This window comes from Silurus aristotelis, assembly GCF_946808225.1.
Source record: "Silurus aristotelis genome assembly, chromosome: 3".
Taxonomy (NCBI): Eukaryota; Metazoa; Chordata; class Actinopteri; order Siluriformes; family Siluridae; genus Silurus; species Silurus aristotelis.
Genome location: NC_139576.1, coordinates 13,917,972 through 13,939,568, shown reverse-complemented (window position 1 = coordinate 13,939,568; position 21,597 = coordinate 13,917,972). Strand labels below are relative to the sequence as shown.

The 21,597-nt window shown below is 37.0% G+C and overlaps 1 protein-coding gene across 2 annotated transcripts; it reads right to left on the bottom strand.

The window, feature by feature from the left end:
• Window positions 1-2,780: 2,780 nt before the first annotated feature.
• Window positions 2,781-21,212, bottom strand: mgat4a (alpha-1,3-mannosyl-glycoprotein 4-beta-N-acetylglucosaminyltransferase A). Of its 2 annotated transcripts, none has more exons than XM_083535992.1 (16): window positions 21,005-21,212; window positions 20,218-20,510; window positions 13,684-13,851; window positions 13,307-13,447; window positions 10,082-10,215; window positions 9,600-9,646; window positions 9,204-9,317; window positions 8,329-8,404; window positions 6,438-6,552; window positions 6,216-6,346; window positions 5,476-5,583; window positions 4,979-5,172; window positions 4,196-4,274; window positions 3,733-3,793; window positions 3,537-3,649; window positions 2,781-3,340 (listed from the first exon to the last, which is right to left on the bottom strand). In XM_083535992.1, the coding sequence occupies exons 2-16, from the start codon at window positions 20,309-20,311 to the stop codon at window positions 3,314-3,316; spliced, it is 1,602 nt and encodes a 533-aa protein (XP_083392118.1). In that variant the 5' UTR covers window positions 20,312-20,510; window positions 21,005-21,212; the 3' UTR covers window positions 2,781-3,313. The 2 variants fall into 2 exon arrangements, with proteins under 2 accessions (XP_083392118.1, XP_083392119.1); XM_083535993.1 differs by having other exon boundaries at window positions 20,218-20,539; window positions 21,005-21,132.
• Between the last annotated feature and the right edge of the window lie 385 nt (window positions 21,213-21,597).

Sequence of the window (21,597 nt, the reverse complement as noted above, 5' to 3'; positions counted from 1 at the left end):
AAAGCTGAAGGAGAAGGTGATTGCGTGGCCAAGGATGTCTTCAGATCTAAACCCTGTTGAGCACCTGTTGGGCATCCTTAAAGGTGGTGAAGTGCCATGTGTCTAACATCCAGCAGCTCTGTGTTGTAATTAGAGGAATGGAAGAGGATCCCAGCAACAACCTGTGCAGCTCTGGTGAATTTCATGCCCAGGAGGATTAAGGCAGTGCTAGATAACATTTTGTGTGAGCACCATTGACACTTAGGACACATTTATGACGTTTGCTTAGGGTGTACTCACTTTTGTTGCCAGCTTGACAATAACAGCTTTGTTATTTTTAAAAGACAGTAAATCTATACTGCTATACAAGCTGCACATTAAATATCTATAGTATTGTCCCTTGAGAAGGTATACTAAATTGCTGAATTGCAACTGGTTGCTGAAATGTGACAGGTCCCTTGTGTCCATACTGTGCACCCACTTAAGAAGATTCCAAGAATAGAGATTTTGTGTTTTCTTTACACGGATGAAAAGCACAAATGAGTCTCATTCTTTAACATGTACAGTACTTTATCGTTGTCATATTGCTGAGGTATAAACCAGTTGTGATCACCAAAAATCAGGAGCCTACATGCATCCCAGTGACCAAACACTAATGAAAACCTTTCACTTCTGACCACAAGGTGGCTCAATTTTCCACAGCTGGTTTACATTATAAACGTACTCTTTGTTAGGTGTTGATTTATGTCATGTAATTCTCTGTACTAAAGAGAATAAAAGCAGGGCCTGATTGGTTTAAATTTGCCCGAAATGTGTGATTAATGCAGAGAGGTACAGAAGTTAAAGCAAACATAAAACTATGAATTATGTCAGGTTTAATTTATTTCTGTAATCTCCATTGAAATCACTTGAAACAATGCACATATGAAGGCACATGAATAGCTGGGATGCACCAGACAAGGGGGTGTCATCCCCCCAACCCAATGTTAGGAGGTTACAACTGTAGACTAAGTGACAGAGGGTTTAGAAGGTAATATAAGCCCCCTGAGAATTGAATCCTCATTCTATACAAAAGCAACTATGTACAAGAATTCTGACAATAGAGAATACAGGGGTGATATAACAGCAGAAACCCTAAACTGTCTGGCCAGGTGCCTTTCATGCTACAGATCCATCACTAATCGAGTTTGTTCTTAAAGCAATGCAAACTGAAGTGTATTTCAGACACGGCACATACTCTGTTACATGTGCTCAATTAGAAATTAATGTTTCCAGAGCCAAGCGGAAATCAAACGTTAAAAAAAATATATGTAAACAAATATATACAAAACCATATTTTTTAACAGAGTTCACCTGTTCAAGCTAGCCCAAGCAGATGAGAAGTGAATGTGATAGGCTTGACACACTGTTGACATGACTCAATAGTAAATAACAGTAAATTACATCTAGCTAAAAAACATATTCCTACAACAGTTCTAAAAGATATATACAATTAAATGAGACAAGAGAACTTGGGAAATACACACACACACACACACACGCGTGCATGCACACACACACACCAGATTGTATTAAATTGTTATTTAACAAGTCAAAAACCATAGAATTTAACAGACTGAACAGTTTCCAGAGACATTTGACTTAAATGCCCCCCTAAGCTTTGTGCTACTCCTCACACTATATTAAATCCTCTGCCAGTGTTCATACAAAACAGTGAATTACTTAATTTTCACATGAACAAATATATATTCAAATGTTCCATCTTTTATAATTCTATGGTTTTTGTATTTCCCTTGCTCAAAACAAACCGGATGGCATTGACAAAAAAAGGAAAAATAAAAAGGGATCAACAAAATGTGTTTTCGAAAGTCATTGTAAGATATGAACTATGTACAGAACAGCAGCTAACAAAACCTATAATTCTTATTCTCCTTTTGAATCCTCACAAAATCTTTGTTCTACTGCAGTTCTCCACAAATCTGTGACAGAAATGCAGCCATCATATCCAGAAAAAGAATATAGTGTGTGTATTGTGATATATATATATATATATATATATATATATATATATATATATATAATGTGTGTGTGTGTGTGTGTGTGTGTATATGTATATGTATATATGTATGTAAAATATATAAAAGGCAGGGTTCAACTTGGAACATCTTGTTCTTGAGTTACTCCTGTATAAAACAGAGCTTCTGACACAGAGGCAGTCCCTATCTGGACAGTAAGGCACAAAAGTGGGGGACCTGCACCTATTGCAACTATATAGAGGAAAGAAATTGACAAACACCAATTCCTCACGTTCAATTATTGTAAAGCATAAATATACTTCAAATATTTACCAAATTATTTACGTTATCTGCATCATAAACTTTTCACATCATAAAAATAAAAAAACCTCTCTTGTACAAATTAAACATTTATTTCAAATAAGTTAAATCAACTTTGTATTTCTTCAAAATAACTGTTTCCCTTCCCATGAAAGGCAATTGCTGACTGGTTTAATATCAAAGGACATTGGCAAGGGAAAAAGGCAGGCAGACCGTCCTATTATACAGGAGTTCTGCACTGTGGTTTCTGTTCATAACAAATTTCTTTCAAAGCATTTTGGCAAAGTAGTCATTGCAACAAACTGTTTTTTGAACATAATGAGATGTTTAAACAGAGTGCCTTATCCCTGTATTGTTAAACTTAAGAAGTGAGAAATATTAACTTGTTTTTTTTAAAACAGAAAATCTTTTTTTTTTCTTTTTTTAGCGATAACTGTGTGTAAAATATAACATTAAAAAAAATTTAATTACACCAAAATAAGTTTCCCTTATTTTGTCTTACTTTTTCATCAATCGTGAAACGAGTGTCCAAGTGGAGCGAGTACTTTTAATATTCTCCTTCAGTGAAAATATTCACCTTCTCTCCAGCATCGGCCAACAATCCTACAAACACAAACCTTTTTTTTCTGCAGCTATAGCATTAAACGCTGTTCCTCAAGGTTCAAACTTCAGTGTCTGGTTTGGTTCCTTCAAAAAGCATCCTTTATACAGTAGTATTCACACTGACAAGCAGAAAAGATGAAGGACATGTCTTGGAAAAACGAAATCCTTCAAAGCAAGAATATTCTAAAAGAAAAAAGAATGCTTGAAGAAAAAAGAAATCTGGTGAAATATAGAGAAATATAAAGGGATAAAGAGAGAGCAAGCCAGCAGTCCTTGAAGTGACACTCTGATTGGTAGCGTCCATGCGCTTTGAAGATGTCACGCTGTTCCCTGCAAGGGCCTTTACAGCAAAGCTTGGCCTCATGGGAGCACGAATGGTGGAGGCCTACACACCACTATCCAGCAAGTCTCTTAATGTGCATCTGAATAGAGAAAACAGAAATACAGTATTTAGCCATCAGGAGCAACATATTTGAAAGTATTTCTTAAGCAAAATCAAATGCCCCAAAGAATGTAAATTAGTGTCTTAATATGTAAATCGTAGGTGAAATCTGTGCAAAGCTGGGGTGACAACAGGTACTGAAAGGTGACTGGCCAAAAAGTGTTTGTGTGGCTTACCTCACTGATAATAGCCCACACTGCAGAATCCTTCAGGACAGTGAGACGCACAGCAGCCACCGGGTTAAAAGCAGAATCTACTGTGCCCTCAGCTACTCCATTCTCAAACTCCGCTTCAGAGATTTAAAAGGATAACAAGTGATCATTAGTAAAGAGACCGCCAATAGATAGATAAATAAATATATATAAAGCTCACCGATTCTGTAATAATGGTCATCTGTGTGTTTGTACTTCTCTTTGGTCTTCAGTTCTGTGTTCTGAAAGAAAACAAGCACTTCGAATGAGAAGATCAAAAACTTAATATGGGTATTCTGGACTGTTAAACTAAGAATTTTAACATGCTTATGCACTGCTTCATATTAATACAACTTTAGTATAAAGGAAGCTCACGGCAATGCCAAACCTTTTATAACATCAAAGGCTCACTAAACCCTATTTCCCAGCAGGCCTGTGGGTTCCAGCCTCATTAATAGAGCAGCACAACCTGCTGGCTAAAATTAGCAGCTTAGAGTACAGAGAGAACTATGGCTCACATGCAAATGTAGAATTACTGACAGAGCTCAAAGTGCTGTCAAGTCAGGAGTGACAGGTCATCATGACAAGGTCACTGCTACATCTGGTTAAGAATCCTCTTTTCCACAATTTTCCAAGTGTCTTACCGAAAAGGGAAGTATTTCAACTGTGGTGTTCTCCATTTTATCCCCGGGGTGCTCCTGATTTCCACTCCGGAACAGGAACCTGTTAATTAAATGTTAGAGATCAATGGATATTAATTCATATATATATTTTACACACACACATACACACACACACACACACATTTTAAAATATAGCAATGAAATGTAGATATAATTAATTCATTACTTAAGTTACTAATTAGATATAATCATGACTTTTTACCTTAACACTCAAACATGACATAATTTAGCTCCTGACTATAGAGTGCCTAAGAACACAAAACAAACATGCAATTCATTTGAGACAGTTGCTGTATCCCTGTCTGTATCCCTCTCATGCTCAGCAAACTCAGCAATAGCTTAGATTGTTTTGTTTTTCTTTTCTGCTGCCACAATACATTTCATTTCCAGCCTTTACTTCTTCTAAACATGATTCAGACCTTTTCACATGCGCTTTCCTGTCTGTCTTCTCATCACTGTTTCAAGGCTGTGGGAGGCAGGTTCTTATTTTAGGAAACTATCATTCTCTGAGCCTGTTTCTCTACTGGGAACATTGCATGTCAGTCTGTGTGCAATAGTTTTCTTTATTAGATTTCTTAAAACAAGTGTGAAGCCTACTTGAAGCATATGTAGAGCCTGCATGAGTATATGCTTCACTGGTCTCTGACTCAGAGTGAACAGAACAAATAAATCCAGAGGCATGTCAGAATTGCATGTGAGATTGCGCTATAAGGAGAGTACTGCAAGAGTGAGACTCTAAATTACCTTTCTATGCTGACTGGACGGTCAAATTTGAAGAGCACATAGTCTCCTGCCATGGGGGTAATGGCCCAGAAGAAATCTTCTCCCATATAGGTCTTCTCCAGCGTGTGGCCCTGATACACCTTAAGAGAGGTGGACACTTCTGCCGGTGGATTAACATGGATCTTGTGGAGCAGTGGCTTCAGGAAGTCCTTGTCCTGAAACAGACACACCAAGATAAATTACAAACTTTGCAGCACAATGGAAGGGCAGTGTCACTATGTTTTCTAAACCTAGTAAAAGGGTGATGGTGTATTACTAAACACATTTTACAGCCCATCACTAGCACCATCAGGTACTTGAGATTGTTACCTTAATCAGCCAAAGAATCAGTTAATGGAAGGATTAAACCGAGCGAAGATTTTGTGTCTAATGACACCATATAAAAATTTACATTGAAAAACAAGATGACAGGTGTATAATTCTATTATGCCTTTTTAATGTGTAAATGTGTGCGTTACCGTGAGTTTCTGGATCTTCCCTGGGAGTGAAGAGTGCAGGCCCACATGCTGAAATAAAGATGGCCTGAAGCGAATCCGCAGACTGGATTTCTGTCTCTCACAGTGTTTCTACAAAAGAAAACATACAACAAGGCAAAGCAATTCATCTTCTATTCAGCCTCAATGTATTCAACAAAATACACACACACACACACACACACACACACACACACACACACACACACACACACACACACACACACACACACACACACACACACACACACACACACACACACACACACACACACACACACACACACACACACACACAAAAAAGTTGGATGGAAAAGTTCATTTGTTTCAGTAATTTAACTTAAATTGTGAAACTCGTGTATTAAATAAATTCAATGCACACAGACTGGTCATTTAATTTTTTTTTTTTTTTTTTATAATTTTGATGATTTTGGCTCACAAAACACCTGCTAAAGTTTCCTGAGCCTTCAAAATAGTCTCTCAGTTTTGCTCCCTAGGCTACACAATCATGGGGAAGACTGCTGATCTGACAGTTGTCCAGAAGACAATCATTGACACATAACACAAGACCAATAAAAAAAAATTTGTAGTGAATTGTTGGCCTTCTGGAAAATATGTACTCTTCCAGGTATGTAAAACCTTTGGTAGATAATCATAACATACTCAGCACTCAGTAGTGTTTAAAAGAAGAATATGGTTTGGAGGAAAAAAGAAAAAAGACGTACAGCATCTTTTTCAGGGTTGCAAACTTTCACCCAGAGAATGTGGTCCAACAGCCAGTCAATAGGCTTCTCTTTATAGAACATAAATATGAACTCCACTATTAGATTCAGATCAGGAGCCTGGAACATCTTACCTAAAAGAAAAGAGTTCATTTAGCAGTCAAAAAAAACCATAGAAAAGCTCAGAGTTTTATTATATGTGTCATCTGTGCATCAAGGTCATACCGATGAAACCTAGCTGAGAGAACTCAAGGATCATCCAGTCTTCAGAAGCCAACTGCAGGGCAAAGTTCTTCATAGTGGCAAAGTAGTTGGGCTTTGCAACAATATCATCTTCTAACTGTGAGATAAAAAGCCAAGTGAATGCGATTTGCAAGTTAAAAAGCATTTATCAAGCTGGAACAATCCTATCTGGCGAGGTTCTATAACCAGTTATGATTTTAGTCCAGTATAATTCCCCCCCCCCCCTTTGAGTTTACAGAATACAGAGTATGTATTCTGTCAAAAACAGTAGTAGCCCCCTTAGTCAGACATTCAATTTCACAATTCCTTTTTAATTGTAATAGTAGCAGAGTTTTCATCATGTGATTTGGTCATAATCTTATTCATTTGTGCAGTCTAATGTTTCAAAATAACAGTCTTCATTCATTTCTACAGAAATTACAAATGTTCTTTTATACAGTATCTTCCCAATTTCTCCAAGAATCACAGTACAGAACTTCAGCAGGTAAACTAATCCAGCAAAATAAGCCACAATTCTGCAATTGAAAATACTTTCCTTTAAATAAACAGACACACAGAAAATGGGTACTAACATCTCTCACATACAAATATACAATGCATAGAGCCTAAGATGACCTAAGGTAAAGACAAAGCATGAAAGTGATACCTTTCCCCACTTGTAAGACAGCATGGCATGGGAGGAGAGGACAGAGAAATGGAGACACTAAACAGATTAACTATTTTGACAAATAAGACACAAAATCCAAAACTGGAAAGCTTAAAAGATGGAACAAAAAGATCGAATAGAACTGTGAAGGAGGGGATCAAAAGTAAAGACAAAAAAAATAGTAATTAAATAATAAAAAGAAAAGAGAGAAGTGCATGGGAATAGAACTTGGACACTGATCAGCCATAACATTAAAACCTGCCTAGTAGTGTCCCCCCTTTAGCCACCAGAAATTGTGCCGCAGTTATTTTAAATCTTGTAATTGTGAGATGAGGCCTCCATGGATCAGACATATTGTCCAGCACATCCCTCTGATGCTTAATCAGATTGCAATCTCGAGAAAACTGGAGGCAGGATCAACAGTAAGTCATCACATGTTCCACAAATGGTTCCTGAACAAGTTTTGCAGATTGGTAGAAAGCATTATGCTGCTGAAAGTGGCCACTGCTAGTTAAAGATAAATTATTCTGTTTTTATAAAGAGGTCTCCCTGGTCTGCAACATTGTTTAGGTAAGTGGTACATGTGAAAGTAGCATACACATGAATGCCAAGACCCATGTTATCCCAGCAAAACATTACCCAGAGCATCACCTTGCCATTGGTTTAACTTTTTCCCCTCAGTGAATCATGCTGCCACCCCTTCTTACAGGTAAGCAACACATATACACCCGGCTATTTACACAATTTCAAACCAACTGATTCTTCAAACCAGAGCTTCCACTGCTCCATGGTCCAGTTCTGACACTCACATGTGTAGGCTCTTTCAGTAGAGGACACTTTAACCAGTCTGTCGCTATTCAAACCCATAGTCTCATGATACTATTCATATTACAAACTGTATTAGGTGTTTAACTGCACTGGCTAAACAGCTGCCTTGACCAGTTTTGGTCAGTGCTAGCCACTGGTATACAGGAACACCCAATAAGATCCGCTGTTTCTGAGATGTTCCAACAGAGTCACCAATTGGCTACTGTCAAGCTCGCTCAGATTGTTACACCTGCCCATTTTTTCCTGCTGTCAAAACAACTTTTGGAACTGACCATTTACTTGCTACCTTTTGGCAGGTAATGAGATGATCAATGTTCATTTCAGTGGCTTTAATGTAATAGATGATCAGTTTATTGGTTTCGGGGATTAGACAAGAGTTGTTTTTCACGCTGTTGTTACCTGGACATAGTATACTCCTTTGCTGACTGCATACATCATAAGGAATGAATAGTCCAAGTTCTGTTTTGTTCTCCATCTGTAAAAAAAAAAAAAAAAAAAGGACAGAAAAACAGGTAAATCTATAAACTGTCTGATATTGCCACTAATCATTTAATCCTAATAACAAGCATCATTAGCCGATACAGCTTCATGGGGTCAAACTTGAATATTATTAGTTAAACAGCACTCTAAGACAAAGGGAGCTATTAGTCTCACTAACCTAAGCAGGATGTAATTAATGTGTCTTCTGACCACCCAAACAATAACCAGTGCTATAATTCTCTTGCTTCTGCATACATCAAAAAGATGTACAGTAATGAGAACACAAACTCGTGTGTGTGTTTTTTTTTTTTTTTTTTTTTTAAGTAGTTCCAATAACAGTTTGCTTCAGAGGGTTTTACTTGTACAATAGTGCATTCTTAAGTGAGAAATATGTAGACGACGACTTCTTTCGGCTGCTCCCAGACGATCATAGAAAATCAATGGTGGACAGACAGACCTTTAAAAGGATCAAGACTAAAATGTCATAGTAAGACAGGAAGACACTAACCCTAAACCCTTTACTTTTATTTTTAGTTTCCCTTTAAACACATATAAAGACAATATAACTAAATCAGAATACAAAAAGCAATGCCCCAGGCATTTTTGTGCATGTGTCTAGTACAAACAGAGGAACCGAATCTTGCTATCAATTTACCATATCGCTCAAACTTTTCAAAGAGAATTTTCCCCACACAGGAAAAAATAAAAAGCAACAATGACAAGAAGCACAACAATACTTTAGACCACAGATTTGATTTGATAATACAGATGCAGTAAACATGTATTACACTCACTTCACTCTCTCTTTGGAGTCCCCAAATGTCTCTCTGAGGTTGTTGAGGTCTGGATAATAACTTGCAGGGGGAGAGATGACCTCCAGCAGCCCTGAATTCAGTTCTGTTGAAAACCTGATTTCAAAAAAATAAATATACACAAAATAACTTCAAATCACACTTATTTAAAATGTTCTATCACTTGGATACTGGTAAACAAGTGCTCTGCAACTGCTTAATAGTCATTATTATTTATATAACAGCTCATTCAGTACAGACAGAATACAAAGAAGTCAAAGAAAACTGCATCAGTCTGTGTTTACTGTGATATATGTGTTGCTGAAGTAATTTATTTACTTTAGGTGTTGGTTTAATTTAAGGTGTCAGGAAGTGCATCATTGACCAATTACCACTCACTCTTTTTCAAGACCTGAGACCACACTATGCACATGATCCATGTCCGTCTAAAAGTTAAAAAGAAGCAAAATGCATTACTGTAATAGACAACACTGGTAAACAATAAACAATGTGCATATTCTTGCCATCTACAATACAACATTTAAAAAAAAAAAAATTTGTTTTTATTTTTCCAATAGATATAAAACATAAATAAACTAAATGTTAACTGTAATTGTGCTTGGATAAGTGAGATGTACTGTACTAATGCCCACTCCAGAGCAATCCAAAAACATACTTCTGTTTACATTTTTAGCATTTTTTTAAAACTGTGTGTTGACTAGAAAATAAAAGATTGTTTGATTTAAAAAACAAATAAACAAATAAATAAATAAAAATAACTAAATTTATATAACCTGAAAGCAAATTAACTTTGAAGTGGAACATTTACCCCTTCCCAGGATGAGCAAAACCTATAGAGGCACACTGTTCATTTCACTCACCTCCCCTATGAAGACTATGATAACACAGTCAAGCTTCTCTTCAAGTGAGAGTTTGTCGATGAGTGAATGTAACGTCTCTGCCAGGTACGACTTCACTTTCCGTTTCACAGTAGGAATTCCCATTACAACTGAAACTGCAGAAAACAGGGTGTTGGGTAAAAGTAAGGACAGCCTTGATATTGCATTTTATCAAAACAAGTTATAGATTTACAAAAATACTGCTATGTCTAAAAATATTAGTTCTTTTCTCTATTGGCTTAAAAGAAAAAAGCCTGAATTTGGCAAATAAGCCACATTTTATTATACTCCCTTCCTCTAAATTTATCACACACTTCGTACACACTCATATCCATGATCCACTCCATAATGTGAATTCTTAAATATGCAAAAAAGGCCAGTGTCCAATGCAAACTGACAGAAGATGTGCCCTTGAACCGCACCGTTTCTTTCCTACCCGACACTTATAAACTTTATAAACAAGAGTGCTTTTAGGGAGCAGGGAGGAGAGCCCCCGAGGCAAACACATTACACTGACTCTATTATACAGTACTCTGCTGAAGATGGAGAGACAGAGGAGAGAGATGGAGTGAACAGAAGAACCACAGTCTAATGTATTTAGAGCACTCTGAGAAATGCTTGTGTGAGACCTTGGGCTGAGAAAACACAAGGCAGAGTGTATGTGGAGGAGTGTGTGGAGCTCAAATAAGGCAGTCAAAAAAAAGAGATTCATTTCTCCTACAGCCTTGCAAAGCCATGACCTAGCTGAATCATACACACCTACACACAAGGATAAACAGAGCACTCTCTCCTCTTCCACTTAGTCTCTCTCAAACAAATGCTGCTAATGACCATTAATTAGATCTGGAAAATTTTATATAATACACACACACACAAACACACACAATATCCAATTACCTTGCACAGAATTATCTTCATGTTGTGCTAAATGTAAAAAAGTAAGTGAATTCTGCATTAGGTGCAAGTGACAGTTTTCATGACAATGTGTGTGTGCCTGAAGTGTGATATGCTGACAGAAATATCATCTCACTTCATCAGCACTAAGAGGAAAATGAAAATATGCCCTCATTTCACATCATCTTCTACTGCAGAGGCAGGGACCAGACAAAGAACCGGTAAAGTAGGTCGAGGATGAAAGGATCCGAAAATGTTAAGAAGTTGGAAGAAGGAGCAAAAACAACAATATGAGCACACTGAATATGGCGATGTAGACGTCTCTGGAACATAAGAGATTGCCCAGCTGAAGTAACAACGATTTGCTAATTCGCATAATTCTCCACACCACTGTTCCTCATCCTTCACCCTGGGAAAAAGTGTGCAAGATTGAGTTTCTAGGGGGTGGACAAGTGATGTCCCAATTTACATATCCAAATTTAGCTCCTCCACAGCTAGGATCTAGTATAGAACTGAGGAAGGTGGGAAGTAAACGTTCTTACTGTGGGCGGGAGAGAGTGAAGAGAGCACACTAAGGTACACTGAGGAGAAACCATATGCATAAAAAAAAGCAGAGATGTATTTCAGTAGCCCAGGACTTCATCTTATCAGGAGAAATAAGTGAATAATACAAGCTCATAGTTATCAACTTGCTTTCTAAAATCCAATACCTGACAGTTTCTCACACAGGAAGAAAAAAAAAAGTCTTGGTGAATCAGCATTATTGCTCCAACAACATGCTCTGTACAGTCAGTTTTCAAATGTCTCTTCTGATGATCACAGCCCACATAGGTGATCACACCAAAATAGGTGTGAGACCAGTAAACCGGTTAACTGGTCTCACACCTATCTTGCTATACTAGAGAAAAAAAAAAACTCTAGATGGGCCTCTAACCCTAAAGAATAACACTATAAACCATTAAGATATGCACTGTACCATATAACACAACTAACGGAAATAATTTTCCCTCCTGGGTACAGTCATCAGTCATGGAAACAGTAAACACACAGTAATTCCACAGTTTCAGCCGCAACATTGTGTTGTCATATGGTTTGTATTTCACAGGCACTTCATTTTAAATACTATTATATTTCTACAGGAGTCAATATATTGTTTACTTTTTTACTGTTAATGATATAATTGACAATGGCATCCGAAGCCACAATTTCTGCAAAAATCAACAATAAATTCTGGTATGACTGATTATTATTGATTATTACTGATTATTAGAAATAATGTGCAGGAAATCAAAAAAGGCCTAATTCCACAGTAAAAACACTTTAGCAATGTGTAGTAGTGTTGCTTTCAGTTTTAGAGCAGAAGAGTTAAAGAAAAGAGTTTAGCAGGTTTATTTAGGAGGGGCAGGAATCATGAAGTCTACCAAAAGCACATTTGCAACTTCTTCATTTGACATAAGCACAACATTAACATGTCTTCTGCACATTTACTCTGACAAGATTTGATTGTAATCAGCTTGTACTGTGTACTAAGTAACAATCGTAAAAGACCGGAAAACACTGCAGTGTCCCAGCATAAAAACAATTTAAATAACTTAAGCTTGTGCAAGGCAGTGAATTTGTGATCAATGACATAACTGAAGCTAAAATTAATCTTTAATAAACTCTATTGCAGTGTTTCCTAGTGGCTGCAAAGGTCAACATGGTGGCCAGAGACCAAAATGCCCTTCATAGTCAAGTCATTTGTCCTACATTTCTGAAACATGATCCTCACCAAAGAATTCCCTACTGCTGAGCCATGTGTACCTACACTTATCCAGTCATGTTTTCATATTGTGAAAGAAAACAAAGGAGTGGACAGACGAAGGGTGAGGATCTAAAAAATATAATATAATAAAGAAACAGAATTCAGATTTCTGACCATCCAAATTTTCTCAAATAAAAAGCACAAAGCTTCTTGGGTAAACTAAGTATTTTGTAAAGAATATTTAAAACCAAATTGTGCAGAAAATGTTATATGGTTTATATCAAATAAACACCATTATGCTGTTATCACAGTCTTGAAAATGTTAAACCTCTGAATGGAATAGTAATTATGTTTTCAGGCAGTATTGGTCACTGGTCAAACAGCAACGTATAACCACTTTAAACTAATGTGTCTATTTATAACCAAAAGCTAGCTGCTTACCTAATCAGTTTTTAAATTGGCTAATTAATTGTGCTAAATTGTAGGATTTCAAAATTGTATTTTGCCATATATTAATATGTAACATGATTATGGTGTTGGATGTCCGCTGCAGTGTTTACACATCTTACCTCCTGTCCGTCCCTGGCCCACCTGCACTGCAGGGTGCAGGCCACCCTCATTGTTTAGCAGGTGTGGCAAATGGTGGAAGATATTTGGCACTTGGAGGGGCTTCCTGTGTGCCAGGTCCTTCAACAGCTTCTGGGTTTCATCTGTGTGTTGGAAGTGGAGGGGTGGAGGTCATAGAGAGCGTTATTGAGAAGAAACAATGGCTTTTCTTGATTTGATTAACAAAATCAACATAAATGGGCCTTTACAGAATAAAGCAGTTGCTACAGGTGAATAAACAAATGTTTTAAGTTATAAATCATTGACCTCCGGATGCAAACTTTTATAAAATACTGTATCTAGTGCTCACCTGAACCATTAATCGAATATCTGAACTTGCCTGAGAAGTTGGTGAGGGCGTCCTTGCTGCCGTTGGTCTCTGCAATGGCACGTCTGAACTGTTCCAGGACGGTGTTGAGCTCAGAGGACCGCTGCAGTGTTCGATGCTCAGCTGCACGCAGACGCTCACGCAGAGCATGAAACTCCCGCTGATATGCTACTAACTTCTCTACACAGGAAGAGTGAAAAATAATAAAATTTAATTCTTCTGCAGGAGAACTAAAGTGTCTGTCAAAAGCCAAAAGGCAGCACAGTGGATTTTTCTGGATTAGTGACAGGCCTGAATAACACTCCCATTACTTTAGGTGGCATTAGAAAATGTCCCTGTCTCACTCCACACTACTGACAATTTAGGTATGATATATAATCATTAATAAGTCATGAAACAGATATTTGTGATAGAATTCAATTAAAATTTCTATTCACATTTCTAAAATGCCTTGGAATGTGTCATATAATCGATCACTAATCGTTCAAATCGATAATACAATTTGTTGTCAGCGAATGGAGTTTTGATTTTGGCGTAACGGTAAGATAACACCGGCGCTTGAAAATGCAGAGTACAGGTCAAACAGCAGAAGGGAAAAAGTGTGCATCCCAAGTCACGGATGAAGGCGAAACATCAGCACAATATGCAAAAACTGTAGAATCCTCATCATGTGAAAATGGTGTAGTTTAATGAAGTGCTATTGTGTAAACTGTTTGTTTGTAACTTCAGGACAGTCGCACTGGATCTTGCGAGCATCAGGTTGCGCAATCAGCTCGCTCACGGCATAGTGATGGATTCAATTAAAACGGTGCGAACAAACACTAAATCTAAAAGCAGCAGAGAAACCATTTTTAGTCACTGTGGTGGTTTTCATTTGTACACCAATGCATATTTTTTACTTTCTTTAATCGAGCCCGGTAGCTTGCTATGCACGTTCCTCTGTTCCATTCTCTTTTTATAGTATTTGTCTACTACAACAGTTAATGTATCTGGTTTTAAACGTGATTTACTGCAGCTTTACTACATTCAAATGCATGTTTTCAATGTTTGTATATTTAATTTATGCATACATCATTTATTTATTATATAAAATTCAATTAAAATAGAAATATATTATATATATATATATATATATATATATATATATATATATATATATATATATATATATATATATATATATATATATATATATATATATATATTCTAGATGCTTATATCTTTAAAGAAATACAGACATTTTGTTTAGTTGTAAACAAAAAATGTGAAAACAATGCTGCATTATATTTTATATTGATTATTTGAAGTATGGTTGTCAACTTGCCATCTATAATTATCATTAAAAACAACACACATGTTGATTTACACAAATTGCTTACCCATGCATACTCAAATGCTGTTTTGATGTTTGTATTTTTGTTAACAGAAACAACACAACATGGGGGAATTTGTTGAAAGGAGAAATCCCCCATACACTCCTCAACAAGCAGCTACTTTAAGCTTTAAAAATTGTCAAAATTGAAGATAGTTAAACTCAATGTCTTTTGCAATTTTTAAAAGTACACTTTTATACAGAAATACTCTGAATTAGGGTTTTATATAGTTATAAGAAGCAAAACATCCAATTAAAAGTTTTTTTAATCTAATTATTCGAGAGAGAGAAAATCGTTTAATTAATCGATTAATCAAAATATACAGTATATAGAAAATGGCTTCCTATATTATATTATATATTTCACAAATCGCATACAGCACAGTGAAGACAAAGCAAATTATTGAAGGCCCAAAGCAGATGTCTTGTTAGTGGTAAATGATGGAAAGGAAATTGAGGATGCTAACAACAGCTGCTCTTTCCCTAGAGGTCCTTAAACCTCGAACCACAAGAGGAGAGATGTGTTTTGACTCTCGCTGTCAGCCTTACTTTCATATATGCATGCACACACAAATATCACTGAAAGAGGATTGTATTCAAATACCTGGAATAAATATTATAATACTTAAATACCAAAATTTGAGTAATTTTATTACTTCCAAATACTCTCAAAGAGCATATATGGGGATTTGACTAACCTTCAGGTTTTTTCATTTGTTTCTTTGTTTTGTAACCTTACAAAAGAGGGTTAGAAAGTCTAAGATAAAAGACCAGTCATGCATGAATGAGTACATATTTTCTCCTCTGTTTCTTCTCTATTATTTTGACAGTTTTAAAACCAGAAGAAATTGAAGGCCAGCAACTCTTAAGGTGAATGTTTATAATACCTAGACAGCCTGGAGCTTTTGTAAAAACAGAACACAAGCTTTTGCACAGCTTCATAATCTTGTTATTGCTCCTCGCTTCTCTTACCCCACTTGTGCTGATCCAGGGACCTGGTGAAAATCCTACATTAGGGTCCTAAACCAAGCAGACAGCTGACAGCGTCCAGATTTGAAACCAATCTTATTTATTTATTTTTTTTATAAATAAATAAGAATAAAAAGAGTACAGTATACTGTTGAAGACAATTTGTTTGTATAAAGAGGAGGCATTACATTTAATGTGTTCAATGTGTGAACATATTTGAATATTATGTAACAAGAAGATAAAAATACAGGTCATTAATTATGATTACTGTCAGTTTGACAATTATGAGAGGTCTGACCTGGCACACTAAGTAGGAAATTCTGAAATAATGATTAGGTCTCATGTGAGAAAGCATCATAAATAAAGTGGTTAGTGGTAAGAGTGCTTAAGAGTGTCATGACTGAAACAGGACAAACAAAGACTCCCTGACAGTGGTCCAGCTCTCTGGCCTAATATGGAGGAAGAATGTCAGAGTGGTGGGCAGTGCCGCTGTGAGCAATCTAGTGCAATTAATGACGAATGGACCCCTTTTATTTTGAAATAAGAAAATAGGAGAGAGGAAAGCAATCCATTGGTGTAAGCCATTCAGCAAAGAGGTTATAATTTAACAAGCATCTAATATAGTTGTATCTTAATGCCCACTGAAAAGTCTATCCTTTCTGTGATCTCCTAAGAAACATAAAAAAAAAAACCCTTTCTACATCCTACTCACACTTCATGCTCCCCTCCCTCTCCTCCTAGCTAAATCTGTTTGATAAAATCTTTGTGCAAACTGGCACAATGGGAGGATTTCAATAAAAGAAAAATATAAGAAAAAAGGAACGAGATTAGCAGCATTGCACTGGTGGTGGATTATATAAGGACTCATTAAAAATCTCAAAACACAAATATTCTTGCATCCCTTCAGTATTATTAAAATCCATATTAAAAATGATGACACTGTAGTGCTTAAAAAAATAAGACGTTAAAAACTCTCTCAAACTTGACTAGGAAAGAATGGGCTGTTATGCCCTAATTTAACACAGTCAACACTTTAAACCACAGAGCAAAGTTACTGTGCACTACACATTGGCCTGTACCTCCCTGTTGTCCAAAGGCATGCTTCTTATCAAGTTTTTCTATTGGAAGGATAATAGTCAGTCTGCTTTAATCAGTCTGCTATTTTAGGCCCACCGTGTCTCACTCAACCAGGGGAGCGTTAAGGGCAGAGCTAATCGTTCCGCAAAAAAAAGGGTGGGGACCTTGATTTCCTGTTTATCGTTTACAGCAGAACATGAGAGTAGGTTTAGGTAACAGCACAGAAAGTGATTTCATACAGTAAGAATAAACATTCTTATTGCAGAACAAACATGAACCTGCAAAACATGTATTCCTAAAATCAAAAAATTCTAAAAGAAAGATCAGTATTTCTTTACTAAGCGTGCCTAGCATGGGTTAAATGCTGTATCATTAAACAGAGGAGAAATGGAAAATTATGGCGATGGTAATAAACTCTAACCTTATCATAATATAAAAAGCAGCCTCACATCAAGTTGTTAATGTTTATCAGGTGTTCAAGACAGGACAAGGAAACAATCATTCAGATGCAGAAGTTCTTTTCCATTCACTGCATACGTGTTATGTTAATCTTAAATTGATTGCCGAATCTAAACCATGTTAAACAGTCAAACAAAGATCACGAGTGTCAGTGTTAACAGCATTTTCCAATTCTGTTAGCTATGTCATAATTCTGGCTAACACTTACAAAAGTTTCTGCTGATCAAAATACATGCTTTGCCTTTTTTCTTTTAAATGTCCCCAAGATGTAAAAGTAGTAATAGCATATATCTGTTAGCACACTGCTATTAGTAAATGCCTAAATGTAATTTCTAGCTTATTTTTATTTACACATGATTCTAAGGTGTTTGTGCAGTTGTTTGTCATTTCAAGACTGGACTACTGCCACTTGTTATGGGCAGGGCTGCCTTTTTTTTGCCACACCCTCCATAACAGATACAAAATGCAGCTGCACAACTTGTTTTTAAACTTGCCATGTTTTTTAACAGCACTCTATTGACCACTGCTACACTTTCTCTACTGGTTTCCTTTAGCTGGGCACATAAGATTTACACATCTACTTTAAAAGGAACTAATCACACACCACAAACCCTTCAATCCTCGAGCACTGCTGCTGAAGTCACCACCTACAGTAGGTAGTGGACTGAGCTGATAAATAAATTACCGTCATCAGTTACTTGAAGTACTTAAATCAGTGTTATAAAATAAATAAATATAATTGTGTTGTCTGTGTGCTCTTCTTACTATATTACCTCAACAGGGTGTTTTTTGTTTTTTTTACTAAGTTTTTTTGTTAATGAGCTAGTGATCCAGTATCATGATGAATTTATTCATCAAGATTTAAAAACATCATTTTGACAAATGAAAAAAACGTAAACTTAATTACATTGCATGTAAAGGTTAGTGGACAGAATGCCTCTGTTGAGTTTTAAATAATGTTTATTTATAGTGACCCTGAACATTCTTCCAAAAATATCTGGAGAAAGCAGTTTTGTGTGTAATGGAACAGCTGTTCAAGCCTGACTTTAACCCATTTCCTCTGCCTTTGATGAAATAAAAGTTCTAAGCAAGTGTCCCAAGCTGCAACAGAAACTTCTGGAAATCCCAAAAGGAAGGAAATAAGGGTGTGTACATCTAACAAAGCTGATAAAAATTGTGCCTTTTTTTTTAAATGAAAGCATCAAAAGTTACTTTTGTGTAGCACTGGTGCATATTTAATGGGCTAAAAAACACCAAAACTAGAAACCGGTAAATCCATTAAAATCACTGATACTATTTAAATATTTTAGGATGAATATAAACTAATAATGCGCATGTGCAAATATCTAATTGATTATATTCCATGTGTAATCAGTAGTCAAGCACAAGGCACTACCAACAAAAGAATGTTTATTGACTTCTCAAACAACAGCAGACATAGTGGCACGACTATACAGTCGGCAGATCATTACACAAATAATGGTAAAAATCCCTCAAGACATAGTGAATAAAGGTCAATTGAAACTAGCTGTCCATTGTTTTGCTGTGCTTTTAAAAACAAGCAAACCATCGTCATAGCAATCTAAAAAAAGCTTTACAATAGCTAAAACAGTCGTGCAAAACCCCTGCTGATGACACCGGCGCCAAAACAAATTGCAGTGAGAAGACTAATTTTGTAATTACATTGGGAGTCTCGAGATCTCCAAACCCATTAGATGTTTATTATTATTATGATCCATTACATATCATGTATGTAAATGCATCATCCAGTATGGCTCAGTATTTCGACTGCAAGCCACATAGAAATGGATGTAATTTGAAGGGAAACAACAGCTGATCAATAGTCTCAGAAAGTGCACACTGCTGATTGATCTCAAACTAACATTGCAAGAGTTATCTTACACAACACAGACCAACCCAGAGCATCCAACCAGCCGGAAATCAGAGGTTACTGAGACAGTTACTCAAAAACACAATTACTGCCAGCTCTATAGATAAGATCATATGCATAATCAAGTTAAGGGGAAAAGCCTCTTTGAATGACTTCCATTAAAAATCTTAACATTTACCATATATAATATGCAGCACTGTCCAATATCAATTTTGTTATGAAAATTCTGAGTGGCATTTGTCACATGAAACGCATTTCTGCTACATGCGGTCCATGTTCACAATGCTGTTTGACTACCTGGGAGATTTTCTTTCATTTCTCACAGTCAATCTCACTTCGGTCATTGATTCTACCCAGATCTCTCGCCTCTTTGCCATTTTCAAACAACTATTAAAGATCAGTGATTAACCGAGTGCCACCGCATCACGTAGCTGCATTACATTCTGGGCCTTTGTTATAAAGAAGACTAGGAGCATCAGTGCAAAACAGTGAGCGAGGGGCTTTTCATAACAACAACAACAAAAAAAGGAAGCTCTTGCTTTTCCACAGAAATGCCTTGAAACTCTTCTAGATGTGTGTCGCCCAGTGACGTCAGAGTGGCACATCTCAAACGCATTACATAAATAGAACGCTGACAGTAGCAACAGCAACATCTCATTCCATATTTATACAGAAATCTATTTGACATGCTTCAGGGTGGAGTTCCTGTTTCCGTTCCATTAGTCTATATGCAAAAACATCCTCTGTGTGGTTAAAACTGTGGTCATCTGTCACTCACCCTTTCCGTTCTGCCAGGCGGTGTACCAGGACAGACTGAGAAAAGAGGTGAAGAAGATGAGGGCAGTGGCAACAGTTCCATTTCTGAGCCTCATCTCATTTCAGCGGCTGTCCGCGGCGGCCGTGGCTCTCCTCTCCCCTCCCGCCTTCACGCTCTCCTCCTCCAGCGTCTCTCCGAGCTTCAGCGTGCCCGAAACGTGCCTTGGCTGAGGCGAGCCATCATCTCTCCACACGACTGCGTAGTTAGAAGCTAAGCTCCTACAGGAAATAGCACGGCAGCTTCCTCTCCAACTTCTGCAACGAACCCAGACAAGAAACGTGACCTGGGAAGTCATGATCGAGCTTTTATGGCGACAGGATATGTCTTAATTACCGTATAACACAGAAAAAACAGTAGTAAAGAAAAGCGAGCAGAGTGCCGGGTCTGTGCAAGCAGCTGGAGATGCAGTGGAGCTAATGAGCTAATGTTAGCTAACAGAGCTTAGCCAGCTGCGGGACCTTCATATCATTTACGCCTCACCAGCTTTAGAGGAAAAATAAAAACATATTAGCTCGCTAAAGCTAACCGCCAAGTTAACGCACAACATGTAGAGACAGAAAAAAAACGTTAACCCATGAAATATAAATGTTAAAAAGTGTCTTTATTTAGTTCATGCACAATGAATCGAGGATGCGCTCGTAAACTCAGTCTTCCTGTCCATAGCTACCTGTCGGAAGATCCCAAATCTGACCTAAACAACAGGCGTGTTCGCTCCCCGGATCCCTAAAACACAAGTTTTCATACTTACTCTTATATCCAGTAGATGATGTATATACACTCGTCCCGGTGTGATAAAATGCCAGTGACTGTTTTAGCTGTTCAAACGTGTTTCTTATTGGTGTGTAAAATACCAGGAACCCAGACCGCAGCTCTAACATGGAATAATGGTGAGCTCTCAATCAACCTTCACCATAACCACGCCCACCGACAACCGCCATTAACCCCGCCCACTGACTGGAAAAGAGAGATGTTGTTGTGTCTATATTGACCGCTAGAGGGCAGACTCGTGTAGACTCATTCCAAATAGGTTAGGAGTTTCGCATTTATTGATTTCTTGATTCCTGATATTTTTACCGACAGAAGACATATAGTTCAAATTATTGAGGGAAGTTACCGAGTTATTAAATGCATTCATCCAAATGAGCAGTCAGATATGCTACTAATTATTTAACAAAAAAGATAATGACTTTGATAACGGGAGATTTTCACCATATAACAACAACAAAAATTTAAATCAAATCAAATCAAATAAAAAATACCCTGGGTACTGAAGGTCTCCTGACCCCACTTTGACACAATTTGTGGTAAATTATTATTAACACCTTCACCAGCTTCTAGCTT

Bases quoted from the DNA above. Each gene is read 5' to 3' on its own strand.
- mgat4a (XM_083535992.1), bottom strand. From the start codon at position 20,311: ATGAGGCTCAGAAATGGAACTGTTGCCACTGCCCTCATCTTCTTCACC. The intron at 5,173-5,475 runs GTAACGCACACA...TGTCTGTTTCAG, and splicing joins GGAAGATCCAGAAACTCACG to GACAAGGACTTCCTGAAGCC. The intron at 3,650-3,732 runs GTGAGCTTTATA...AAATCTCTGAAG, and splicing joins TGACCATTATTACAGAATCG to CGGAGTTTGAGAATGGAGTA.